This window comes from Osmerus mordax, chromosome 6 (genome assembly GCF_038355195.1).
Source record: "Osmerus mordax isolate fOsmMor3 chromosome 6, fOsmMor3.pri, whole genome shotgun sequence".
In the NCBI taxonomy this organism is placed as follows: domain Eukaryota; kingdom Metazoa; phylum Chordata; class Actinopteri; order Osmeriformes; family Osmeridae; genus Osmerus; species Osmerus mordax.
This window is the reverse complement of record NC_090055.1, coordinates 17,489,742-17,517,444: the sequence shown is the minus strand read 5'-3', so window position 1 is coordinate 17,517,444 and position 27,703 is coordinate 17,489,742. Positions and strand designations below refer to the sequence as shown.

Sequence of the window (27,703 nt, the reverse complement as noted above, 5' to 3'; positions counted from 1 at the left end):
TGGGACCATTGTACTACAGGATGAGAATATCTAGTCTCAGTTACGGATGGCTACAATGCCCAGGTTAGGGTTAGGGTGCTGCAGCATGGGGCCTCTCTGAAAGTTGTGTTTTTAACCTTAACAGTGGACAGTGTTTACCCTGGTGGAGAGATGAACTGGGGCAGGAAAACAAGATGCTTCACTGGGGAGAGGGCTTTGTTTTGCTTTCATTGAAACCCAGAACCCCCCCCCCCCCCCCACACACACACACACACACACACAACGAGACAAAATAAAGTCACCCAACTTCAGATCCTGGTTTGCCACATTTATTCCAATAGAGTGGAGAGGCAGTGCATATTTGATTCCAGTAGTAGTGAGGTGGCAAACCTATCTCCTGTACACCTGAGGTGTTTGAGGGACAGAGTGTGAACTCTTGTTGGAGATTGTGGGGTCATGTGAGTCAAAAGAAAACGACAAAAATACAAAATACTGCCACCACTAACATCTCCTGTCTGCTTAGTACATCGAATCTCAGCGTACGTTTTTTTTTTTTTTTAAAGAGAGAGAGAGACCATGCATGTCTCCATGCATGACAAGGATAGGGCACAGACGAAAATACCTGGAGCGCTGTACAAATACTGAAAGAGAAGCTTCTGTAACAGCCGTGTAAAAAACCGCAGAACATGCTATCTGACGTGGAAACCCGAGGCGTCGCCTCGGAAAGCGTGTCGTCCCTCTTTGTCTTGGTCTTGCGGCGGGGGTCCACGTTTCTGTTTCTCCGTAGCGAAGGGCTTTGGGGGCGGCAGGGCTGGCGGGGATGGGCTTAGCCATGGGTGGCAGGGGAGAATCCAGCTGGTCTGAACTTCATCTCGGCGAAGCCGATGGAAGCGTCCTTCCCCTTCCAGTCTATCCACACTATGCCCTGAGGCACAGCACAAGTTCCGGTTATAACATCACATGCACATGAAAAGAGTCGTTGGCGATCACATCTTTGATTTCCAGACTTCCTCAACAGTGTAGAAGACAATAAAATAAGCATTTCGTCGTTTGGCGTCGTTCATCGGACTCAGGTCGAAACGAATATCCACGACTGTGTACATGTCGAATCATTTGAAAAACGCGTCGTGTCTAGTGGAATTTCAGAAAGAGCTAGAGAGGAGATTATACCTGGTTGTTGCTGTTGACGCCGTAGAGACCATTGAGGTTGGTCTTGTAGCAGTTCTTGTACCACCAGCCCCCCATGTAGGCCCTGGCACAGTGGATCCCCAGGGGGTTGGGGTCTTTATCCTTGGTAGAGAACGGGCGACCATTGTGATACCTCATAGAGTCACCTGACAGACGTGATGGAGGAGAAGGAGGAGTTAACCAAAAAGTGAACTTTTCGATGCCGCAGGTGGGTGGTATAAAAACGGAGTAGACCTGACTTATATACCTGTAATGTATAAATATAATGTATTTATGATTTTGCAAGCTCTCGTTTCCCTTCACTGTCCAGTTCTGGACTCACCTGCAGTGCCGGTGTAGCCGAAGACCTCAATGGCGTAGTGCCGGGCCTCGGACCCGATGGTGAAGTTGGAGTAGTGTGCGTACGCCGTGTCATTTCCTGAGCGCAGGTCCACCCTCAGACTGACAGGGCCCATGCTGCTCAGGTTGTGCAGCAGCTCATTTCCTGTTGAGTCACAACCGTAAACGGAGTCACTTCCTGACACGTGAGTCACTTCCTGACACGTGAGTCACTTCCTGACACGTGACTCAACATAACTCGATATTAATGAGGCTTTACGATGACAATTTTTGTATTTGAATCCCAAGGCAGACAGGATTGGTTCATCATAATCACTCTACCGAGCCAGAACTCCTCGCTGAGGTTTCCGAAGCCGTGGGTGTATTCACTCCAGGTTCTGTAGAAATCGGTCTTTCCGTTCACTCGCCTCTGGAACACCTATCAGAACCGCAAAACTGCCTTCAGAAAACAATTTGGATGGAGTGCGAACCATGGAACGTGTCTAAATATAACCTACCGTATAGACGTCCTGCTGTGTCCGAGATGTTATTGCAGTACAGGCCTGAGACTACTGTATCTCTGCAGTGTCTGCCCCACCTGAAGCATCAGTATCATACATGAAGCCTCTCTCCTTACCGTCCAGCCCCCTCCGTCAGTCTCCATGTCGCAGTAGACCCTGACGGCCCCTCCCTCCTTGCCCTGGGGGTAGATGTCCACCTCCCCAGACTGCAGGGCGCCGTTGAGCAGCTCCTGGGAGCACTCCGTGGGGAATGGGAAGCGCAGCTTGGCTGGGAGAGAGGAACACACGATGCCGGTGAACGCTTCGTCGGATAAGACGCCTCGTTTGGATTTCGCCTCGCCGCCTGTCGGAATGTTGACGTCTCCGGTGGGTAAGCCTTACCTGTGGTGAACTCTGCGGCGATCACAGAAGTGTACTCTCCTTCCCTCTCTCCCTGAACCAGCACAGTGTACCTGGACATGGCTAGCAGTCCGGTTAGCTTGTACTCACTCGCAGATGGGTCCAGTATAACCTCCTGCGCACAAAGGGGACAGCAACGATTATCAGGCTGTTGGCATTCTCCCATCAACAGCTGTGCTTGTGAAGGAACTCGTGAGGGAGACATGTGGTAGAGGTCAGGGGAGTGTGGTCACCTTGGCCTCCCCTCCTGCCAGTTGATAGGTCACTCTGTAGCTGTGGAACGCTACAGCTGGGGCTTTCCATGTGATCACAGCGGAATGAGCGTCGACATCGCTGGCCTTCACCACTGAGACAGGTACAGGGCACACCAAGACAGGATCAAGTTACTTTGAAACATCTCAGGGTTCCTCATACAGGACTGTGCAAACGTCTTAAATAATATTGTACATGAATTTTGTCTTATATTTGTCCGTATTTGTCGTAGTATAAAAGTGCAGTGTTGAGAAAACACTGCTTTTAATGAAATGATTTCTTAACACATTTTGGCTTTACTTTAAACATTTGTATTTGTGCCTAAGACTTTCTGCCCCGTATTGTACATAACCTCCTCACTGTTGGCGGTTGTGAAGGTGGTGGCCAATGCCGTGCTCCGGAGACTGTCCTTCTCGCTCAGCACCTTGACTGTGTACAGGGTGGCTCTCTGAAGGCCTTTCAGATGGTGCTCCACCGAGTTCCCCGACACCATCACCGACACCGTCACGTTGGGCGCTGAGGGGGGCAGAGGAGAGAGAGAGAGAAGGTTACCTCCGCTTCCGTCACAGGCCTCGCGAGTGGATCTGGCACCAGAAAATGGACGTTCTCCCACCACCGCGCCGTGGGGGAGAACGTGCCTGCTGACTCACTCCTGGCTGACTCGTAGCTGATGATGAAACGGTCGACCTTCCCCAGGCTGGGCGTCCACTGCAGCACCGCTCTGGTGTCGGTGATGTTGATGGCTTGGAGCTGGACAGGGGGAGCGGGCACTGCAGGGGAGAATCAGAATCAGTCACGGTAAAGCATGTCGTTTTGTTGTCGTGATGCTGTTTAGGATTGGAGTGGGAAGCAAACATCCGCTCTCCATCGTCAGATTCCTCCATTCTGACTGAGTGTGGAATGTATCGACTGAATGTCGAGTCCCGCACCTGTGGTCATGATGGCAACGGCAGGGTCGCTCGGGATCTTCCCCAGAACGGAGGTCACGGTGACCACATACGAGGAGCTTGCAGACAGCATGGGCAGGACCACGTGGGACTGCTGGGCATTGACTGACACTGAGCTGCTCTCCGCTGTCAAAGCACAGAAACAGGGAGGTCATCCTGGGGGTACAGGATTTCTTTAAGGTAGACATGCAGAAGATTTAAAGAGCATTGTGCCAATGGAGAGAATCGCACCAGTGACAATATTGGTGTAGGTGATTTGGAAGCCGGTGAGGGCGCTCTTGGGTCTGGTCCAGGACACAGCGAGGGAGGACTCGGTTACGTTGCTGAAGACCATGTCTGTAGGGGGCTCAGGACCTGAGGAGAGGGAGAGAGGCCGGGGAAGAGAGAGAGAGAGAATGAGAGAGAGAGAGGGGTCAAGGGAAGAATCAGGTTCCACTCAAGAGTTGTATATTGTGAACAAATGTGGCAGAATATAATGCTGCTGTAAGAGTGTTTAAATAAAGATCCGAGCATTCAAAGTTCAGAGGGGGTGGTTCTGGTCACCTGTGGTGATAGTCACTCTGTGGATTTTGGACCTCTTTCCAGGAGCCGTGCCGTAAATACTGAGCGCGTAGCGGGTCAGAGGATGCAGGTTGCCAAACTCCACCGAGCGAACACCTCCTGGGAGAGCCATGGAGACTTTCCTGGTGTGCTTGCCGTCAGCCTTAGACTTGGAGCCACTGAGAACATTGGTGGAGGACGCGGTTCCGTTGACAGCACTCTCTGTGGTGTTTGCTGACGCCAGTCCTTTGTCTTGTCCTCCAAGAGGTCCATCCTCTGCTTCCTCCTCTTCCTCACCCTCTGCCCTCAGCTCCCGTCGGGTCACGGTAAAGTTCTTGAACATGGCCTGCGGAGAGGACCACGTGAGAGTGAAGCCGTAGGAGGAGATGTTTTGGACCTTGACCGAACCGAGGCCGGTCGCCAGAGGCCTCCTGGTGGCATTCACCAGCAGCACCATCGTCTTGTTGACCTTCGGGACTTTGACCTCGGGACTCGGAGTGGTCACGTTCACTAAATACTGACTCCTCTGTGGAATTTTCTTTTTGCCTGTCACCGTTTGGGTGTTGTTGACAGACACTGTTACCTTGGTGACGCTCTCATTCACCTTCTTGGTGGGTTTCTTCACAGATGTCTGGGTGGAGTTCTTCTCAGACAGAGTGGACTGCTCTAGGTTCTCCTTCCTTGGGCGAGTCTTGTTCGCAGTGTCTGTGCCTTTGGTGGTGCCGTTTGATTTCTTCACAGTAGTCGGGGTAATGGTGTCGTTAAGAGGTTGGTCCTGAACGGTCACTTTGCCTTTAAGGTCTGGTTTGGGTGTTTTCTTAGGAAGAAAAACTTTTGTTTCGCCTTTACGAGCTTCTTTCTGCTTTTTTCCTCCATTGTGTTTTAAGAGGACCTGTCCCACTGTCGGAAGGCCCAGTGTAATCTTGGTTTTTCCAGCCTTGCTGGTAGTCTTAGTAACCGTAACCTGCGGTTTTACCGCAGTGACGGTGACCACTTTGATTTTGGTTTTGGAGTCGTCCTCTTTTGCTACCTTCTTCACCTCTGTAGACGAGACGCTGGTCTTGTTAACATTGCTCTCAGGGGTTACCTTCTCCACTGTTGTCTTCACCTTGTCTTTAACATCCTCTGGGGAAAGAAAAGAGACAGGAAGGGTAGGTGAACTGTATGATTCAAAGGAGGATCAGTCCAATGATCAGGAAGTCAGACAAACTAACGCGGGTGACTCACTTTTACTGCAGTCAGATCCGGGGGCGCACTTGCTGCAGTCAAGCCCAAGGAATCCTGGGAGGCAGACACACTTTCCCTTCTCACATTTACCTCGTCCGCCACAGTCATTCGGGCAGTTCACCTTAGAGCAGGGACCTGGTTTACGAGAAGACAAATCATCTACACTTTGACTGGACTAGCTGGCTGCATCGCTATCATTCTACGTCATATATAGATGCTCAAGATGTATCAACAAGTGTAAGATCGAAGAATGTTGGAGAACAGAACAAGGATGTGAGGTCGTACATTGCTCCTTGATGGACGACATCTCCTTCTCCAGCCTGGACACACGTCCTTTCAGGGCAGCCATCTCGGCCACACAGCCCCCTGTGCAGCCCCCAGGCACCAGGCTGATCTTGTGGGTCATGACCAGTGGAGACCCAGGCTTCAGCTCCAGCTGCAGCTCCTGGCCCTGCTCCGGGGTGCTGGAAGAGTGACTCTGGATGTCCTTGTGGAGGCAGCCGTCGGTAAGGATCACCTTGATGGCAGGAGGTGGTGGGGCAGGGGGGGTCTTGTCTTTAACAGTCTTGGGAGGACTGACTGCGGGGGGCTTGGTAGGGACTGAGGGGGTCAAAACGGTCAGGTTGATGGTTGGTTTGGGGGTGGGGCGAGGGGTCTTGTTGGGCTGTTTAGCGATCACAGCTACGGGTTTTGGTTTCACCAGGGTGAGAACGACATTTGGCTTGGGCTGGTCACTTCCTGTGGAGTTCCTCTTCTCATTGGTTGGGGTTTGGAGAGAGGGTAATGGGGTGACCAGGAGGAGCAGGGCCAGTGTAAACAGCATTTTACCTTTAAGACCAGTTACTGGATATCAAGGTAAAACCGTTTTTTAGGGTTTGTAAATGAAGTGCTTGTGAGGAACAAAAAACTCCTTCTTCTACGTTTCAGTGATGGACAGTCGAATAAATCCACAGGGCGTTACTAGAAATGAAAAATGAAACATTGTTTAAATTCTCACAGTATGTTATCAGTTTAAACATCGGTTTGGGCGTACTGGGATCATTACATTATAGGGCACCATAGATGAGGTTTCTACCTGGTGTCAGGACTGTTTTCTAGGGTGTCGTGGACCCACACATGCTCACATTCAATCTCACAGTCCTACTTCCCTTCTACCTGCACAAACACTCCCCCTCTTGCGATCACTCCAAAAACTCCCACTTCCAAGTATCACATCACGTCGAGAAGAAAGGAGACATTATGCTGCACACGAACTGCGCTCAATTTGTCTATCTTGGGGGGGATGTTGATGTAAAACTGTCCACAAGATTCAATTACACCGATCTGCATGTTTGCATGTACTAAGTCATCAAGGCACAAGGATTATGAAGCTAAACGAATGGAACCGTAAACTAACCCAAACCTTTCCCCCAAAAATGTATATTAACAGAGAAAGGTTTTGAATCAAAAACCTGGTACCGCTAACATACTAAAAGGAAGAATGAATCATATGAATACAAGTAAATGGTGATTAACTTCAGTTGAAAATGATATGGTTGAGTGCCCGGGAGGTTTGTTTTTTAGCATGAAAGAGAGAGGTGGCTGGTGAGAGAGAGAGACAGCCAGAAGCTGCAGTCAGAGGAGAGCCTGTGCAGGGGCCTAACAACGTAGTACTGTATAGCTCTCCTGGAGACTGGACCTCTTTGACTTTAGAGAAGGTTGCATAACCCACACACACTCCTCATGGAAACCACAAAGTAATTGGTGCCGATCTTTTACTGCTTCGATGGAGTAGAAGAGGAAAACGTGCGAGAGATGCTGAAGGTGCTCAATGATATGTTTGAAGAGTTAGGGCATTGAATTGTGAACAAAAGTACTGTCTTTGAAGGTTTACATAGGATTTAGTGTGTTTAGAAGTTCAAACTATGACAGTGATCAAATCATGATAGCCATTCAAGACAGTTGTAGTACTGATGAAACGGCAACTGTGTTATTCAACAGATACTGATCCAATGCATTGCCACTCCTCAGCATCCTTGTTCGTGTTGCTCTTGTATTAAATCGATAAAAAAAAAAAAAAAATGAATTACCTAATTTTGCACAGGTGAAGAAACTGAGTTTTAAAATAGGCGAAACATGAACAATCCTCTCACACGAGGATCAGTCCATCCAAATACCGTGACCGTTACGGGTATAGCAGTCACTGTAGACTGTATCACTGTATATTTATTATGCCCGTGCTAGCAATTTAGGATTCAGGTGAACTTTCCAATAGTCACGTAAGGACAGTCACTCACCTGTGCAGTGATGGGTGATTTCCTTCTTAGCTTTGCGTCTGTCAGTCTGTGCTACTCTCCATCTGTCTGGAGAACTTCATGGAGTCTGGCTGAGCATGGAGGGAGGCAGGAAGGAAGAGGAGAGAGAGACAGGAGCACCACTAGAAAGGAGCAGGGGGATAAAGTCTGCAGCTACTTAAGGACTCCCCCCTCCTCCTGCCTCCACCCTCCACCCACCTTGTTCTTTCTTACCCCACCACTGCAGAAAATATTAGATTGGGACTAGTTACATTTGATTTAGATGAGGACTAGTTAGTTATAAATATATATAATATAAAATATAAAACACATCCACACTGATTTATATATTTTTATATTGGAGGGGAGGGGGGGAGGGGTATGCACATTTTGTATGTGACGTCACACTCATCATTTAATGTGAACGTTCATCATTTAATGGGTATACACACAATAAGGACATTTCATGTTCAACCGTGTTTTAATCAATTCATACTTTCACTTTTCAGTTTGACGTTATGACTTGCCCAGTGGGTCCAATCCAATTACATCCAGTTTCTTTCTGAACACACTGTGATCAGTCAGGCTTGCATAAAAAGCCCCTGGTCATTCAGATACCCATGATTCAGCAGGAATACACAGCTTCACACCACAGGTATTCACCTCCATAGCTGGGCAAGAGGAACATCGTTCCATATGAATGGCCTGCTTGTTGGAGCTAATGAGATGTAGCTACGTGGGAGTTATGTAAGTTACCAAATATCCACCAGCTAACAAACACTGTAGTACTGCGTTGCAATCGTTGGCTAAATGACCACCCACCAGCCCGCTTTTGTAAACCATGTGCAAGCACAGTACTCTCTTTACATGCACACACACAAATAGACACACATACTAACACACCCACACAAACCCTCTCATGCCACACACACACACACACACACACACACACACACACACATACGAGCACTAATACAAAATCCTACTGCACATACAGAAACACCTCAATGGGTGCCTTTCAACTTAATGGAATGATTCATCAATACATCAATTGGTGGAAATGTGGAAAAGGACATTGAATATAATAATAATAATATATAAATATTAATATAGCAATTTGAATGTCACACTGTCTAAGTTAACTTCATGGCCTGTGCTGAAAAGCGGAAAAATACTGAAAACAATATGCTTCGCTCGGGGCCCCCTGTGGGTGACGTGTGGTAGTTCACACGATGGGCTTGAGGGCGTAGGTGGTCGACTCTGAATCCAGAGACATCCTGAGCTGATGGACCCTCCCATCCACATGGAAGAGAAGGAACTTCTTGTCCCCCCCAGAGCAGCGTCCAGGCTGGGTGGTCCGACACCATCGGTGCCTCCATCTGGTGGCCGGGCAGAGATACGACTCCGCCCTCCTTTCCTCCTCCCTCCATCTCTGTGCGGACCACCCTCCATCCTCTGACCCTGCCTTGGCCTCTGGAGAATGGGTGAAGCCAAACCGTGAACGAGCTACGACTCCATGGGCACCTAACAAAACACATATCCCATGATCCTTAATCTAGTTTACCATCGCTTTGGCTTCTGATGTCTTTGACTTGCTTTACGGACACTGTTTCTATTCTGATATGCACCTCCTCAATACTAATATATCCAGTTTGTTTTTCTAGTAAATACTACTTATGTGGATGCAAGGTGTTACTTTGCAAATGTCATGTGTAAGCAGAGTTATGTGTCTGGAATATTATATGTAATAATTATCACAAATGTGACTAAAGTGTCATAATTGTGATACAAATCTTTGATTTGACAGTAGTCTACATAGAAAACAGTGCTTTACAGTCTAGTACAGTAGGCACCATCACAGATGACTTGGTGGGGTAGCATTATGCTAATCCCAGACGCACACTATTTAGGAAATAATATAAACAAACATGTACGATTTGAAATGTGCAAAAGGTGTTACTCACAAACAGTCAAATAAGGTATTGCTGATGTGAAAATATGTGATGTTGTGGTATGTGTATTTGCTTACTCCTTATTGATTCACATTTAATGAGAAGTCTGATGGCAAAGTCAGGAACAGGACAGCCATTGACCTGGATGTGATTGAAGTGACGGCCAGTGCTCTCATGTTGCTTACATTGGAGCAGGCTTCAGAGATTAAAATAATATAAGCGCATAAGCCCAGGCCTGTTCCCCTGCCTCTCCCGCTTCAGAACCCTCCCTCTTCAATCCCTCACTTCTAAAATGACCCCTCTCTCTTCCCCCTTTTCTCCCTGTGCCTCTCTCTCATAACTCAACAAAGGATAGCCCAACTGTTTCACAACTTTGGGGCTGTCTCCATCCATGTATTTGATATATACGTCTGTGTATATATCAAAGTCAGGTGAGGAAGTTGAAGCCATTTTGTGTCACTGTTGTCTCAACATGAGCCATGGAACATGGTCTGGGTTTGGCCCTGTCAGGTCAGCTGCAGTCCTTCAATGTAGATGCACTGTATTAACCCTGGTGCACGACCTTCATCCCCCCGCCCCCATCGCTGTCCCCACCCCTTTCCCGTACAGATATTGGGAAAGGGGTGGTGGGGTTACTGGGCCTGGGGGGGTCAGGGTTGTTTTGAGCACAGAGAGCTCTCTTATGTCCTTGACTGCCTCAGGTGAAGAAAAAAAATATGACATAAAAAATAAATACCACTGCTGGGAAAGCTAAATCACACCAGCAAACTCAACTGAATCTTAACCACTGGCTGAACATTAAACAGTTGGAGGACGTGACTTTTCCCTCATGCTATGTACTTTGCTGGAGTGTTTTTTTTCTTTTCTCGCATGCTGCCAGAAATGAGTGATTTGTAAAACTGGTTACCTTGTGATCCAAATCAAATATTGTCTTTTTGCATAACATTGCCGTGATTACGATAATGTGAAACATCTCAACTTCAGTTATCGCACACGTTTTGTAAATATTAACAAGATGGCAGTGAAAGTATTATTTTATTGAAGATGAAGGAACACACACAGTATTAAACAATGAGTCCATTGAAATATAATATTTTAAAGATTGCTGGAAGTATGTTGGTATTATTGTCAAGAACGATGTATTAGAGAACTAACTCTTTACTGGGTACAGCCACTCAATCTATACTCAGACACAAATTTATTGAAAAAGGCGCAATAGTCTCTGGCACGTGTTCCTTTGCATCGGCTCGGTATCTGTTCAATCCAGTTTGTTGATTCCAACAGATATTGCATCCTGTGGGTAAGAGGAGAAGAGATATTGTAAGACACAGAGAGAGAGAGAGAGAGAGAGAGAGAGAGAGAGAGAGAGAGAGAGAGAGAGAGAGAGAGAGAGAGAGAGAGAGAGAGAGAGAGAGAGAGAGAGAGAGAGAGAGAGAGAGAGAGAGAGAGAGAGAGAGAGAGAGAGAGAGAGAGAGAGAGAGAGAAAAGATAAGCCAGCAAAAGACAGAGTCAGAAACAGAGACACACAGAAAAGAGACAGAAAGACACACGGAGAAAGAGAGTGTGTCGGATATAAATCAGAAAAACCTGACATCTTGACTGCACTTACCGGCCACTGGTGTCAGTGGTTAGGCCATCTTTGCCCATGATCAGGTACTGCTTTCCCTTCTGCAGCTTTCCTTTACAGTGCAGCCTCTTAGCAAACACTCGGATCTGGCTCTCGTCCATCTTCATGTCTCTGTCTGAGGGTCCATCAACACATCAGAACACAAGCATTGCAGCTACTCATCTATGGCTATGGTTTACTATACATGGTAACTATGGTTTACTACATGGTAACTATGGTTACTATACACTTACTTGTTCTGAGTACCTCCACCACATTAGTTGTGTAGAGCTCAAAATTACCCTTCACAGTCACATTAAGAACCTCAACTTGGTAACCTAATATAAAAAAAGCCACATTGTATTAATCAACTCATATTTTGTACAAATGACCACATCAATGTCATTGGAGTCTAGCTATCGTGATACAGACCATAATCTGCAAGAGGGTATTTGCATGCATGTTCCTGACGATCCTGTTCCCCAATCATCGGTTTATCGGAAAACGTCCTTTCCTTATGACAAGGTCCTTTAGACAAGCGATTAGACATGATTACACAACGGTTCAAACCTGTGAGGAAATGTTGATGAATATGCCCAGGAAACAAAGACCTACTCTCTGCACACTGGCACACGCTCCCTTCACACAATTGAGCGATCATCTTGCTTCTTTGAGGGGCAGAATACAAAACAGCACACTTCCTGTCTGTAAAGACAGAGGGAGCCTCATACAATAGGTAATAACACCGTTTTTACTTCAACTAAGGTTTTATCATTTCACAGAAACTTCAGTTGAAGAATTATGGAGGAGGTATGGATAAAAGGGTTAGGGTTATTCATACCTGGTTCATAGTAGTCATAAAATAAAGCTTGAGCTGGCTGAAGCAGACCAATGGGAATCCTTTGCACTGCCCTGAATGTAATGCACTCTTCATTCTCGAACATCTTGAATAAGATTGTGAGATGACAATTAGTTATTTGGGGTTTAGAGATTAGATCAGACAAAAATGCATTCATCCTCAAAGGGAAATGTGTATATGGTATATATATGTAATGTATGGTTGGAACAATTCTACGAGGTCCTGGTGTGTACAGTATGATAAGTTCTATGATGAGAAAGTCCTACCTCGTTAAAGTAGATCAGCACTCTGCCATGTGACGTTTCATAGTGCGATATGTACTCCTCTGGTTTGTCCTTCAGCTGTTGACAGAGACCAAAAGCGAATGTTGACAAGACGCACGGAGCAGCTTACGCTAACCCTAACCTCAAGCCGTGGAGAAGGTTCATTCACGTCTTAGTCACTAAGGCTTAGTGACTGACCTTCTCCAGGTCGTCAGTCTGTGCCTCAAAGCCACTGAGCAGTGTGATGTCTGCAATGGCCATTCCTGAGAGGTTTCTGCTCAGACTGTAACTGTGAAGAGAGAAAGCACACTTTGGTATGGAGGTTTGTTACAGCTCCGTCATAGCACAATATACAATGAGAGAAAGTGTGTTTTCGTGTACAGTATGTGTGTTAGCACACGGTTGGAAGTAGACTACATACCTTGAAGATCCTCAGAGTTCACATTTGAAGATATTACCAATTTGACTTGCAATTGGCAATCAGAGCACTAATGGGATTCTTATCTCTAGAACTGACCTGACACATACTTCGTAGAGAACTTCGTTTTCAATGCTCTGCTCTGTATCTCTCTTGTGTCTGGTGCGGGCATCAAACCACTCGATAGATGATGAGGGGAAGTCCTCTTCCTCCCTCCTCGCCTCCTCTCCATAGTCCTCTCCGTAGGCATAATCAGGAACCTTGTCTGGTCGTAGAGAAGCCGTGTAAGAAATACAGGACCAACGCCGAAAATGGCATGACAAATCCTATTGCATGAATCCCCTTTCTTAGTATTAGGCTAACTCTATCAGATTCAGAACCATGTTGAGTTTTCACCTGTGTACAGCACTCGACCTTTGACTATTGTGACCTCTATCTTTAGATCTTGACAGTCATCCCTGGGATCTATGAGATGGTAAGCCTTTAAAACCTGCCGGACAGAACAGTAATATAAAACACAATAAGATTGCATTGACTTCAAATTATTATGGATCGATTACAACTATTCTCAGTACCTTTGGAGCCCTTCACTTACCTTCATCTTGGCCTTTCCTTGGCCTTTCACAATTACATCAATATTCTTCCCCATCAGTGGCTGAGGAATAAGTAACAAGAGAGGATCAGGTTTATACAAGTGTGTGTGTGTGTGTGTGTGTGTGTGTGTGTATGTCTGTGTATGTTATTCAATGTTCTACCTTTAGCTCTGTTTCCACTTTATCATCCGTATTTCCAAGTGATAGCTTCAGAATTGTGCTCTTCCCTTTAACAGTGAACGAGGCTTCCACTTCTGTGACTGGGGGCGGGGGCATATCCAAGGCATACTCTGAAAGAGCCTCCAGTGCCACTATAGTATCCTACAGACAGTGGCAGCATATCAGTGATGCGGATTCAAGCAAACTGAGAAACCCAGAGGTGAAGGGTGACGGCTTGTGTTTCCGTATGAGATGTTTCTGTGTTTTTTAGCTCGGTTGGCTCGATGGCAGGATACTCCTTACCTGTGTAGATTTGAAACCTCCTCCATAGTTCTCCTGGGTGGTTAACCAGCAAGCGGCAGACTCTGCCCACTCTGAGTCTTTGTGAGCTACTGCTGTCAGGAGGGCATAGGCTGTTGTCTCCACGGTAATGGCCTCCGTGCCAGGTATCCTTTTTTTTTTTTCTTGGCTCACCAGTTCTGCATTGGCCCTCCAAACTCGGCAGCCTTTTGTATCTGGGGAGGCAAGGAGGAGTCAGGGGGGGCACAGGAGGAGAGAACTGTTGACTGACATTTACATTCATAGTCATTTAGCAGACGCTCTTATCCAGAGCGACTTACAGTAAGTACAGGGACATTCGCCCCGAGGCAAGTAGGGTGAAGTGCCTTGCCCAAGGACACAACGTAATTTGGTTGGAAAAGCCGGGAATCAAACTAGCAACCTTCTGATTACTAGCCCGATTCCCTAACCACTCAGCCATCTGACATGCTGAATGTGATAGTAGTTCTTCCCTTGTACCTTTTGTGGCCAATCCTTGGAGTTTTTTCCAGGCGGGTAGTGCCTGTGTGCGGTCTGGTAAGCAGACTGCGAGACAGTAGGCAGTGATGGCCACAGCGTAGGGCCTCTCCAGCCCATCGAGACGCGACCGGAGGTAGCTCGTGGATTTTACGATACTGTCTTTCTACACAAAACAAGACCCAAAGCCATCACAATGAGCCGCTTAATTCACTGGCAACAATTGTTGATGTACTCTCATAGGATGCAGTTACATTTAGTACATACAGTATCCCCATTGTTATCATGGGTTCTCAGGACTTATCTGTGTCTGGCTTACCGCATCGTTCTTCTCTTTCTCGGGTAAGAAGGCTAGGGACCGATTGAGGGCAAGAGTTATGAAAGCAGTCATGGATACTTCTCCCTCTAAGCCTCCAACACCCCCCTAGAGGACAAATACAGATTGAGCTTCCAGCTTCGTCCTTAATTTAAACTGCTTTTCATAATCGTGTCACCTAATGTCGAGTGAGATTTTCTATTTAACACAAAGAATGTTCATTCAGTGATTTACTGAAAGATCACTTTCATTCCATCTCTATTTTCTTACCTGAATTTCTCTGTGGTAGACTGGATTAGGATCAATAAATGAGCCGTCATCCTTCTGTTTTGAGAGGAGGTATTGAACCGAAACCGTGATGTCGTCATGAGACACAACCCGGGTAATCCTTCCCCTCTCCCCGCTGACTAATGCTTGGCGCTCAGCCACCAGCGACAACACCTTCACAACCAGGCCAGTCAGCCTGGAGGCAAAAATTTGTGACAAACCGATGTCAGTGTATGAGGTATGCTTAGAATCACAAAGAGTGAGTGAAGGGGTAGAAGCCTAGTGGTTAAGGGATATGTTTTAGCTTTAACAGTACAAGATGGTAGCAGAGGAAGGTGTGAACTGACCAGTAACTGGATGGAGTATGAGTCCAAGCTCCGTAAGATCCATCGTTCTTTTTAAATGTCAGAATCCTCGCGTAGCCTGAAGGAGGGAGTAAAAATTGACTGTCGACAGTCGTTTTAACAATCTGTGTCGCAGTGAAACACGTCAACTGTTTTTAAATGACTTTCCATCCATGGCTCATGAATAAGCCCATTTTCACAGGAATGAGGAGATTCAAAAGAATAATTGTGCAACACCCCTCTTCTTCCTCACCACTTTCGGTGTTGTGGAGGGCAGTATCTCTGGTTCCTGCAGGAAGCTCAAACCAGCGCTGGGACATGTCCAAGTAGCGCAAGGCCAGGGCCAGGGGGGCCAATACCGCCATAGTCTGCTCTGCACAGCCAGTAGGGAGCTTGAGCAAGCGTTTAACCCCTTCAGGAGACAGCAGGGTTTTGGTTGTGGTCTGGCCAAACCCCTCCCCTGGAAGTTAAATCATTAAGTTAGAGGAATTGATTTGATTTTGAGCAACTGGAAACAAAGTCAGAGAAGCTAATATCTGAGGAGCATAAGTGAGACCTTCTAGCCTGACAAAGATGTTGGTGCTGGAGCCAGGGACGCTGTTGTCTGGTATTTGTCCATCAATAGTGAAAAGCCCATCACTCCTCCCTAACAGAAAAGCAGAGTACCAGGTTAGGGTTAGGTAAGTCTTTTCAATAGAGGCCAATCATTTGGTTAAATGTATAATGATGTTACCTTTCAGATCAAGAACATGACTTTCCTCTTTCCACTCCTCTATTCCCTCTGTCTAAAACCCAAATCATTATATTTTAATATTTGAACAATCTCTGGTTCATGACACATGATCCAAAGAGAGTGTATTTTATATAATTTCACTCAGGCTTTCTCTTTCATTCAGACACATAGGTTGACGGTATGGGTTATGCTTACCCTAACATTCAGAAGCTTTTCAATTGCATCCACGCCAAACTCGTTGTCTCTGTCGTAGATGCGTATCGTGATAGGTATGGTGCCGATTGCCATGGGTACGGCAGAGAAAGGGACTGATTTGGAAGATTGTTGCGCCACAGTGATGTTGACATAAGTAGAAACGGAGGCTGATCCAGGAGAACAGAGCCCTTCAGTCGGCACCATATGGACTGCAAGCTACAACGAAGTGTGGTAATTCCCAGAGGTTTATAAAGACGGTCGCCACGTCTCAGAACGGGTTTCAAGTGAAGGTTATCAAACCTACCTCTGCAGGGTTTTTCCCATAGTTGTGTATGACAGGAACAATGGACAGCTGCTCGTACTGCTTAACTGAGTACGGCAGTCTCAGTGATACAAACAGATTCTTGAACACGGTCATCTGAAAAGGCTCTGCCACACAAAAACCTGAAGGAAGGACATGGAATTATTGATGGATTAAAGTGCCAGGCTGGCTCGCTAGTTGTTCAGAGTTTTTGTCAAGCTATGGCTATTGTTACTGGTAGCTATTTCTACCTCTGGCAACAGATAATTACAGGTTGTTCAGTATCTTCTAAACACATGGATGGGGAACGATTGTCATACCATGAGTTTTTGATAAACTGACAGCCTGAATCTCCCAGGTGGTTATGGAGTCATGCAGAGATAGAGTGTGACTAGGAGATAAACACATGATAATCGTTAATAACGTTTGACTAGGAAGGGAGGTGAGTAAGGCTCTAAATCACCTGTTACTTACTCTTTTTTACCATCCACCTCAATCACTGTGAAAGCAAAACTTGGAGGGAAAGATCTCCGAATGTTTTGAAGGGAGGCATCAAAGAAGAATTCCTCAATGTCAGTTTCACTGGCCTCTGGTGAAGGGAGATAACTGAATATAACCCCCAGTCCACAATAAACCTTCCTTTTTAAACACTTTTAATCCTTTTGTTTCTAAAAACTTGTTGACACAGTACCGTAGTATAACCAACACTGTTACCCTCCAAATTAACAGTAGGGAAGCAAATACATTCAAACTGGTCAAACGTTTGGTTCATTGTTTGCAACTGTACATGCTGTTTATGACCGTCATACTCACCCTTGCCAAGGCCCTTGTCCTCCTTCTTTTTTGTGTCTCTTAGCTTTTCCCCTTGAAGGCAGCAATCTTTGAAGGCCTGAGTGCAGTTTGGGTCTTTCACGGTCAGTGAAACTCTCTTTGCCCTTTCTTCGCATGTCCTCCTCATTGGGATCAGTGTGAGACCACGGACACAGCACTCTTGCAACTTGTCATCTGTATACTTTGATTCTGACAGTCAGACGGAGAGGAAGAGGTTATTGAACTTGTGGGAATGTGTGTGCTGTTTCAATAAAGGACTACAGGAAGAACAGTACTTATGGTCATCATCTCCAGTTGTAGATTCAGGGAGCGCCTGCGTCTCCTGAAGTCTTTGTGACAACCCAAACCTGAGAAAACATCCTTTCTACAGTTATACACAGCACATTTCACATTTAAAACCAGGAGTGTATATTTTATTTGTTGAGTGTTTATGCAAGTCCATGAGATGGACCTGTTTCAACCATCCTGGTGTTGCAGGAACACTTAGAAATTTGGTGGGATAAAAACACATAAAAGAGAGTAAATTTTTTCCCAAACATAACTTGACTAGATATTTCTACTCTCACTGATGCTTGGCGTACCCTGTCTGTTTTGGGATGTCAACTTCTCAGTTGAGGCGGACATGAAGGAGAGACCAGCATCGTTGAGAACTGCGGCCATGTCTTGTCCTCCACCATAGGAACAGCCCAGGTCATAGGACTGCATAGAGGAGAAGACCTGTGCAGACAGATGAACATCCAGACTGAACAAGTTTAACAAGACACTATAATCTCCCATTTTACGGAACATACAGAACCTTGCAACCTAGTGATTAAAAAGGGCCATGTGAATACAGTTATGGCTAGTATTATCATTGATCAGAACTTAATATAACCTCAAATCGGTTAATATTTTGCTCAGCAAGCTGCAGCTGGATATTTACATTTAGTCATTTATTTATTTATATATTCGTTGATTTGCGGGTCACCTGTTTGGCAGTAAGTTTGTTCTGGGCATTGAGAGCGTAGATGGTTTTGTCCACAACCATCAGCGCGACTTTACCCTTCTGGCCTTCCAAATCTATTGTGACCTTTGTCAGGGACCCTGGTAAATATGGACCAGGTGTTGGACTTGAGATCTGGATATGATAGACAACCACACCTTCACTCACACACTTTTCACAATATTTTAACCATGTAAAGAAGAAACACTGTTTATCGTCTTTGAATTAAATACTACATGGTCTTCTTCATCATCATGGACTGGCTACCAACCTTGAGCTTGCCCTCACATTCATCCTCGACATCCACCCACACAGAGTCAGCGATGATGTCACCATTCTGAAGGTAGTAGAAGCCAATCAGACGGAAGGATGGAATCATAGCGTGTGTAATTTGGAAGGAGCTGGCTGTAACATGTTCTCCTGCTCTGACAGATTTTTGCGTAATTAGAACTCCTCGGCTTAAAACCTAAGCACCAGGGACAGAGATAACAGATATTTTCTCTGTGTCAAAAAGATTGTTTATCGTTTTCTGCAGATCCTCGGTTTGTGATCAAGGATAGACACTCTCACCATGTAGTAAATGTATCCATTTTTGGGTTCGGCGTTGGCATGGAATCTAATATCAAAGTTTTTTTCCACAGAAAAAACGGTGTGATCCACTTTTATGTACAGATAGCTGTTACTAGGAGATGAGACACGTTTGATAATTTTATTCTTTTGATGGCCATCTACTGTCACCTGTTGAAAAAACAAAATGCCATTACTTGGTAGGTTGTATTTAAGTTATAGCATGCATTTGTTGATGCCTATATAAATGTAGCAATGTGGTGTTTCAAAACTCTGTTGTGTCATACAAACCTGGACAGTTATTTGTTTAGCATCAGCTGGGACAGCTAATGTGCTCCCTGCTACACCCTGCTGGTTGGTTTGAACATGGTTGGGTTCCCTCTGGATCCCTTCACCTTGAATTTCTACTTCCACTTTTTCTGCTGCGGATCCATCTGGGAGGCTGACCACCACCTAGTTTGAAAGAAAATCCCAAATACATTGAATTTGTGTTTTTCACGTCAAAATCGGAACCATGGATGGAGCGCTCAATTCTCACTCCTTACCGACACATAGAGAGGGAAACCAGGGATAAAATGGGAGCGTGTGCGGGACAGATCCACGTAGTAAACCTGAGAAACCACCGGAAGGAAGACCTCTGCTTCCTGAAGCTCACCACCTAAGGAAATCACACGTACACCAGTATTAGCATGTTGTCTGCTAAATGGATTCCAAGATGCCCTATTTCCCCCACCTGCTTTTATTATGTTGACCCCATAGCAAAAAGGTGATCACTCGCGTCACTATCTGATCCCTGCTAAATTTGAATGCTGTTTTTGTATTGTACTGTGTTCGATTGTGCCAAACCTTACTGGTGATGTCGGTGACAGAAGCAGCAATGTGAAGTTTCGCCCCGCTTTGGTCCAGGTCAGACAGGCTTGTATTCATATTGTTTTGTAGGAGTTCATCTAGGTGGGATACTTTCAGCTCTGTAGCACCTAGTCCATTAATGATCTGAGACAGAATGCGAGTAGGTATCAAGTGAAAGCATCTTCCTGGGGTTAAAGGGTTCAGTCAAACAGAAGCACATTCAGTATCTACTTTCAAATAAATAATAATACAAATCATCTTTATAAAGAAAACCTCCTAATTTGACCTCACCATCAAGTAACTTTCTTCTGCTGCATGTCTTCTCATGATTACTCAACTTTTGGAACGAGCTAAACATGTATGCGTGTGTCCAATGCTCAAATACTGCAACTGCAGAAGTCAGTTGGAATTATCGAAGACTCTACTTAGGATAACTTGATGTGCAGTCAGGTCATTTTCTCTCAGACATATTTCTCTTACTTATTGTAAATCGCTTTAGAAGAAATGACAGTCGTGCTAAAGAACTCAATTGGAAATGAGTGTATTCCCTTACCGTTCCAGTTAGCTCTAGTCCCCTTATGAACAGAGTTGTTTCTTTCTCACCCTCTGACCCCTGGTTGACTGTCCTTACTCCCACTCGACAGTGGAAGGCTCCTTTTATAGTTTCCCCATAAGAGTACCTGGGTCGGGAAGCGGTTTCAGATCATAGCATATAATCGAGAGATGAAAAAGTAATTTTTCATGTTAATTTCTATTTGCGTTTGATTGTAGAAATCGGCCGACGTTGGAACTGAGGCTTACATGGCTTGGATGGTGAAGGGGAGGTCTTGGTTCACCAGGAGATAATTTTGGTCAGGAAGGATATTCACCTCAAAGCTGGGCATCACTACAACATTCCAATGGGCAAGCAGTGAAAAATGTATTTCAAACATAAAATAGTCAGATGCAGAATATGGAACTTCAATTGAATCTTAAGAAACAGAATTTCACCAAATTTCTGGACTCTGAACTCTCGTATGGCAGCTTCCTTTTCATCATCTTCATAGTGGGCCACTAACCTCCATGTACCCATTCTAGAACAGATATGCAGGTATAGGTATGGCATGGCTTACATGTGACATGACTCAATGATAGCGATCAACGAGAGCGATCAATAAAGAAGAGCAAATATTATTAAAATCTTTTGTAGGGCAAATAGGCTTTTTACAATGCATGATTCTGAAGTGTTTGTAATGCTTTGGTATCTTATCACATTATTTTAGCTCTCTGGACTTACTTAGACACATCAGGAATGTTCATTGAACTGCTGAAAATTCCAGAGGTTGCTTTAAGGAGGGCCTTCTTTATTCTGTTTCCCGCTGCGTTCTGTCACAGTTAAACATCAATGTCACATTCAGAAGCTCCAGATATCTGTGCTCAAGGTCAACAAGCCAACAATTAAAATGTTTCTACTCACAAAAACGGACAATTGAAAAATGCCATCTACAGGTCTCATCGAGTGGTCCAAGGTAAATACCCTGTAGTTCACTGTTAAAAGAAGAAACATGATATTTCACCCATCTGTTTATGAATAAAAGTATCTTGCTATGCATTAAATTCTGTTTAAATTCTTGTCTTACCTTTCTGAGTGGGATTGTAGATGGGCTGATCTGTCTGAATGAAGATGTAGCCTTGGTGTTTGGAGACTAGGACCCTTGTAAACTGTCTACCTTCCACCGAGGCAATCTCACTCACCAGCAAGAGATAGGGGGGTTTACCGGGGAGGAATTCTACTTTTGACATCTTCTCCTTGTCTATCTGAAAACATACTTAACATGAAGGATTCACATATATGTATTGTTCCAAGTTGTGGGTCTGCTGTCCATCTCACATTTTGCACATACCTCTAGTTCCACTGTTTGAAACTGCCCCACTTGAGTACAGATTGTGCTGATCCTCTCTGAGATCAGTATCCCTCCTATCTCGACCTCCAGGTAAACAGTTACACGTTTATTGAGGAGGGTTTCCCCCACATGGATCAGAACTTGCTCCTTAACTCCGATATGAAACACATTGGGAGCTGAGATGAAGAAGCTGAAAGACCAGAGTGGATTCATAGGAATTTCAACAAAGCACATTCATGGCAAAAATCTGGAAATTGAATTGACCTTGCACATCAAGGATTAAACTCATGAGGTGAGTTAACAAAACTGCCTCATTGGACCTACGCAAAAAAAAAAGACAACAGGACTGATAATGCCCTCATGCAGCTGTTGAAATATTTACTGTACCTTTCTATTGCTTGTGCTGGTTCCACAGCTAAGACGAGGAACACCAGTAGACAGATGGGAGACCCCATGTTCCCTGTTTGGAGGGCTGTGCACAGAATGAATCCCCTCTGTTGTCCTGCAAATCTTTTATAGTGTAAGCACCTCCCACCTCAACAATATTTCTCAACGTTTCTCAATGAGGTTTACCAAAACAAAAACTTCGCCCCCTTAAAATACCAGTTGGTGTCCAGTGTAGGTCAATTCAAGGTCCTTCACTGTCTTGTATTTCAATTCAAATTATAAAATGAGGGAAGAAGGAAAATGACACCATAACTCAGTTACAATGTTTCTTTTTGCATAGTTTTCTTCTCTCTGATTCTCATGAAAATAATGTTGGTTGGTGCATGTATTCAATGTTATGTTGAATAAAAAATGCAGAAAAACTGTACAATGTGCAGTGACGCTGCCAAATTCAATAAAAACAACACAGTTCTCTACCCTGTTTGGCTTGACAAGAGAGTTTTGGAAATCGTTCACTATTTCACAATCTAACTGGCAGTTTTCCCCCTAAGTCATGTGATTTCAAGGAATTTCAAGGCCTGTTCTCAATCAGATGCCTGCATTTTCCCTCTTTAGCAACATTTGATATTTACCAAAACTCTCAGTTTTAGGAGGATACATAAATGAACTGCTACTTGTATAATACTATTTTTAAGCAGCTTGATATATGCCTTGCATTATCTCACCCCTTCCCATTAACATCATTATTGTTCTTCTCATTTATGTCCATTTTTTTTGTTCTGGGCACACCAACAAAAATGAGTACAGCTATTAGTGGCTGTATATAAACACATCCCTTAGAACTGGCGTCTTCCCAGATGCCTTCAAAACAGCTGTTGTAAAGCCCCTATTAAAGAAACCCAAATTGGATAACAGTATCCTTGCAAATTACAGACCAATATCAAACCTTCCATTTATTAGTAAAGTACTGGAAAAGATAATATAAGTCCAATTAAATTATTTTCTTGAAGAAAATACCATCCTGGAAGTCTCACAGTCAGGTTTCAGGAAATATCGGCGACATAATCAGAGAACATAACATAGATTTCCATAGCTATGCGGAAGACACACAACTATATATATCCACTGAACCCAACGATGCAACAGCCATAAATTCCATTACCAACTGCTTGGCGGCAATAAACAAATGGATGAATGATAACTTTCTTAAATTACAGTTTTTCTCCATTGCTTTGGCTCAATTCTTGAAACAGAAATGACATTCTCAAAGCTCTAAGTGCATTTGACAAAATAGCCTATATGGTTCAGCACAAATACATAGATCACCTTCAAAAGGTCATATCTCACCCAAAACAGTTAACTCATGCTTCAAAACCAAATCATTTTCTCATATAAATAGTCAGTGCCCCCAAAATGAAAAGTTCCTTCTCGATTGATTTGGCCCATCTCTCGAGAAAAAAGTGGACATTCTCAAAGCTTTAAATACATTTGCCAAAATAACCTAGATGGTTCAGCAAAGCACCATGGCACACCTGCAAAGGGTCATCTTTCTCCTAAAACAGACAACTCATCAGTCAAAACTAAAACCTTTTCTCATACAAATAGTCAGTGACCCCAAAATGAAAAGTCCCTTTGGCATTGTGTAAACACTGCAGGTCAAAATGATTAGATGTTTTGTCAGTATGGCAATGGACCTTAAACATATCCCTCATGTGCACTGTGCTACAGTTACTGTAGTAGATGTTTTCTTTCCAGAATACTATGTGTCTTCAATCTACCCAGACGCTCCCATGTTACCCCGCTCCTCATCTCCCTCCACTGGCTTCCCATCACGGCCCGTATCAGATTCAAGACCCTGGTACTGACCTTCCGAGTGGTGAATGGGACTGCACCCGACAACATCAAGTCTCTCCTCCAGCCTTACACCCCCACCCACCACCTACGGTCTTCTTCTGACAACCGTCTGGTGGTCCCACCTCTCAAGAGTGCCCGCTCCCAACCCAAGCTCTTCTCCTGTCTGGCCGCCCAATGGTGGAATCACCTCCCCACCTCCACCTTCAAGAACTATGTTTCTTCCCATTGGCACTTATTTGCTTTTCACAATGTATGCTTCATGTTTTGGCTACCCACAATGTTTTTGGGGCTACCTCATTGTTTATGATCATTGACCTTATGCACTTTTGTAAAGTTCTCTCTTGGAAGTCGCTTTGGATAAAAGCGTCTGCTAAATGAATACATTTAAAATGTAAATGTGTATCTAACAGAAAAAACATTACAGTAATTCAAAGTAGCCTACAAGGTTTCACATCACATACTGCACTCACACTGCTTTGGAAATTGTTACTGTAATTGCCATACATTGTGGTTACTGTAACATGAAATGTGTACAGCACAATATAATGTCATACAATAAGCACATCAAAACATAACATAACATAACATTATGTATAACCTACACTACCAACACATACAGTAAGAAAGTAAAGCAAAGCTGGAGTTTCACTAGTTGACGTCCTCACTTTCCTGCTCATCCTCACGCTCCTGTCTGTCTGGCCACAGATTTCATCGACATCACATCTGATGTTCTCCCTTGCGATGCAACAGGAGAAGAATCATGGTGCATGCCGCAACCATCCCCTACACTGATCTGCTGTGACATGATCACAAGCAGCATCCATTGCCTGGAGCAGGGACCTCTGGTTTTGAGCCCAATGCTCATAGACCCTCCACCTACATGCAGAAAAAAACTCCTCGATAGGATTGAGGAATGGGGAGTAAGGTGATGAGCACCATAAGCATTCTTGGATGGGCAGTGAACCTTGATGAGTGGGCCACGGTGGAAGCTTACATTGTCCCACACAGTGACAAATGTAAGCAAGTGAGGCCCTACCAAACCGCTCTCATGTAGAGGGATAAGATCGGAGTGCAGGTGGTCCAAGAACACCAGGTGCTTCTGGGTATTGTATGGGCCAAGACTGGGAATGTGGGTGACTACACCATTCTCTGAAATGGCAGCACACATGGTGATGTTGCCCCCGAGCTGGCCTGGGACAAGCTCTATATATTTGATGGAAGAATTTATACTCCTGGATAGCTCCTGTCAGCTAACTAAACTTACTGTGTGATTGGTGATCGGATGTGTCCCCTTGTTTAGTAAAGTTCTAGTTGCACCTGACAATGACTGTAACCAGTTGATCCAAGAGATCCATATTACAGTATATACCATGATGTTTTTCATGGTATTATGTGCCTGAAAGATTTTGACAGTGGAGTGAACTATTGTGCAGGTGATGATGTACACAAGGAAATTATGCCAATATGTTTTGCAGCGAATAACCACTTGACTGAGAAGCAACAGTCAGTTTAGACCAGCAAGATATATTCAATTGGTAATTGAATATATAGCTAACTGAAGGCAATTGTACTTAACCATTTCAAAGATGTGCTAAATCATTTGAAATGTGTGCAAACTGTAGGCAATTGCACTTGTCATTTACGAGGATGTGCTAATACAATTGCAATTTGATTAAAGGAATGAAAAATTCCAATCGTTTGTGAACAACTGCCCAGTGGTTTGGAGGTTTGCACGTGTTGTTTTGAGAATGTCATTTCTGTTTCGTGAAATGAGCCAAAGCAATGGGGAAAAACTGTAAATGAAGACAAAACTGAAGTCCTACTATGCGGCCCCAAATCCAAAAGAGAGATGTTAACTAAGAATCTAGGAGGTTTAACCCCCTGTCTTAAACCAGAGGTAACAAGTCTCAGTGTAATCCTGGACTCAGATTTAAATTTCAACTCTCACATTAATAAAGTGACCAAAACAGCTTTCTTTCACCTGAGGAATATAGCGAAGGTACGACCATTCATAAACCAAAATGATGCAGAGAAGTTAATTCATGCATTTATATACAGCCGGCTGGACTACTGTAATGCACTTTTCGCTGGTCTTCCCAAGAAAACCACTGAAAGACTACAGATCATTCAAAATTCTGCAGCTAGATTATTAACCAAAACTAAAAGGAGAGAACACATTAGTCCTGTCCTAGCTACTTTACACTGGCTCCCTGTTACCTTCAGAATTGACTTTAAGGTCCTTTTCCTCACATACCAAGATCTAAACGGACAAGGACCTAGCTACATTGCTAACTCTCTTATAAACTACACACCAGCTAGAACACTGCGATCATCAAATGCAGGCCTATTAGAGGTCACCAGAAGCAGTCCTAAGAATATTGGTGATGCGGCCTTTGTCAATTACGCCCCAAAACTATGGAACAAATTACCCATAAATATTAAGGAAGCAAACACGCTAGACATTTTCAATCTTCTTACCAAAGCATTTAACTAATTTTTATCTCAGAAAGGTTTTACTACTTTTATATATTTTTTTTAAATAGTTTTTTATTGTTTTATTTTTGTTTTTTGTATTCGGCTAGACGGATTCGAGAGACAGATGGATTGCGGCTAGTCTGGGTTGTTATATGTTTTGGAAACTGCAAAGGCAGCTCGAGGCCAAGACGGATTCGAGAGACCGCAGATAGATTGCGGCTAGTCTGGGTTGTTATATGTTTTGGAAACTGCAAAGGCAGCTCGAGTCCAAGACGAATTCGAGAGACTGCAGATAGATTGCGGCTAGTCTGGGTTGTTTTGGAAACTGCAAAGGCAGCTCGAGTCTAAGACGGATTTAAGACTCCGCAAAGACTGCGGCTTATATGTGTTTTTGATTCCCGCAAAGACTGCGTCTTGTATTTTTTTGTGTTACATTTTAATTGTTATTTATTTGTATTACTTTTGTCAGTTACATTATTGTTTTTATTGTTTTTACTGATTTTATGTAAAGAACATTGAGCTGCAATTCTTGTATGAAATATGCTATATAAATAAAGTCTTATTTGGTGTGGCTTCGGCGAGCACAACCATTGTTCTCTCACATATATATTTGTATTATTATTTATTTTCCAACCCCTAAGGATCTGTCAATATTTGAACTACATAGACAACGTTGATGTCAAAAGTTTCGTCTTGCTAGCGATTGAGTTGCTTGTATTTTTAATCAAGTTCCGTTGCACGTTTAAATTGAAATTACGTTTTTGTGGCAAAAAGTGCCTTTTGTTGCCAAAGGGAATCAGTGCAAGCCAAACGTCAAAACGTCAGCACACGTTAGCAACGACGCATAACTACAATATGCATAGATGTAGGAAGACTGTTGCGCACAGTACTGGCAGCATCATACATTTAAGTAATTCAAGACTTGCATGTACAGTAAGTAATTTCACATTAAATAATGTATTTAAACTCAAGCTTGTGTGGTGTGTCGCTGTCTTCAATGCCACAGCCTAAACTTGATGTCAAAAGAAACGTTTTTCATTTCCGGCGCATTCAAACAATCCCCTTAAGTTTGGCTAGCAACAGCAGCTAGGCTAGCTTAGCACAATTTACCGAAGTCAGCTTCTCCACCGTGCAGGGCTCTAGTCTAAGATCAAATGGTCGTATTTGGCATTGTTACTGACAATGATCGCTTCCAGCAAACTTCTTTTGAATTAGCCATTTCCCCCTAAATAAATGTCAAGCTTATTTACGTTTTTTGGGGGCATATTTTCAGTTAGCAGATGGTACTGTTTCAATCGCTATTCTATCTAATACTGCCGGTGACAACGTTGTTACTTAGAATAGCTTGTTTCAAGGGGGTTCAGCTTGTTTCAAAGGTGGTTCTTAATGAATGAATGCAATATGAGTGGGCTAAATGCTTGAAAATATCA

The 27,703-nt window shown here is 44.2% G+C and overlaps 2 protein-coding genes across 2 annotated transcripts; both read right to left on the bottom strand.

Annotated features, from left to right (window-relative positions):
* Positions 1-292: 292 nt before the first annotated feature.
* tnxba (tenascin XBa) lies at positions 293-5,777 on the bottom strand. Its single transcript, XM_067238115.1, has 14 exons — positions 5,657-5,777; positions 5,372-5,506; positions 4,148-5,269; positions 3,836-3,958; positions 3,587-3,730; positions 3,308-3,427; positions 3,018-3,173; positions 2,639-2,751; positions 2,383-2,520; positions 2,123-2,269; positions 1,828-1,924; positions 1,490-1,651; positions 1,150-1,313; positions 293-904 (listed from the first exon to the last, which is right to left on the bottom strand). Exons 1-14 carry the CDS (start codon positions 5,775-5,777, stop codon positions 806-808), a joined length of 2,841 nt encoding a protein of 946 aa, XP_067094216.1. The 3' UTR covers positions 293-805.
* Positions 5,778-10,612: 4,835 nt separating this feature from the next.
* On the bottom strand, positions 10,613-22,036 carry LOC136944060 (complement C4-B-like). Its single transcript, XM_067237625.1, has 41 exons — positions 21,945-22,036; positions 21,558-21,747; positions 21,294-21,471; positions 21,131-21,201; positions 20,951-21,039; positions 20,665-20,747; positions 20,476-20,560; positions 20,228-20,354; positions 19,677-19,818; positions 19,371-19,483; positions 19,117-19,278; positions 18,829-18,996; positions 18,530-18,724; positions 18,244-18,393; positions 17,858-17,993; positions 17,552-17,623; positions 17,259-17,465; positions 16,920-17,034; positions 16,766-16,836; positions 16,449-16,588; positions 16,145-16,360; positions 15,950-16,001; positions 15,773-15,862; positions 15,470-15,676; positions 15,220-15,295; positions 14,876-15,068; positions 14,609-14,713; positions 14,293-14,455; positions 13,798-14,009; positions 13,498-13,656; positions 13,338-13,397; positions 13,139-13,232; positions 12,842-13,007; positions 12,523-12,613; positions 12,328-12,402; positions 12,044-12,146; positions 11,818-11,907; positions 11,635-11,730; positions 11,457-11,540; positions 11,206-11,338; positions 10,613-10,890 (listed from the first exon to the last, which is right to left on the bottom strand). Exons 1-41 carry the CDS (start codon positions 22,010-22,012, stop codon positions 10,755-10,757), a joined length of 5,163 nt encoding a protein of 1,720 aa, XP_067093726.1. The 5' UTR covers positions 22,013-22,036; the 3' UTR covers positions 10,613-10,754.
* Positions 22,037-27,703: the final 5,667 nt, after the last annotated feature.

Bases quoted from the DNA above. Each gene is read 5' to 3' on its own strand.
- LOC136944060 (XM_067237625.1), bottom strand. From the start codon at position 22,012: ATGGGGTCTCCCATCTGTCTACTGGTGTTCCTCGTCTTAGCTGTGGAA. The intron at 17,624-17,857 runs GTACGCCAAGCA...ATGTTTTCTCAG, and splicing joins GACATCCCAAAACAGACAGG to GTTTGGGTTGTCACAAAGAC. The intron at 17,035-17,258 runs GTGAGTATGACG...TCCCTTCACCAG, and splicing joins GGACAAGGGCCTTGGCAAGG to AGGCCAGTGAAACTGACATT.
- tnxba (XM_067238115.1), bottom strand. From the start codon at position 5,777: ATGACCCACAAGATCAGCCTGGTGCCTGGGGGCTGCACAGGGGGCTGT. The intron at 3,174-3,307 runs GTGAGTCAGCAG...TGCCCCCCTCAG, and splicing joins CAGCTACGAGTCAGCCAGGA to CGCCCAACGTGACGGTGTCG. The intron at 1,314-1,489 runs GTGAGTCCAGAA...CACGTCTGTCAG, and splicing joins CGGCTACACCGGCACTGCAG to GTGACTCTATGAGGTATCAC.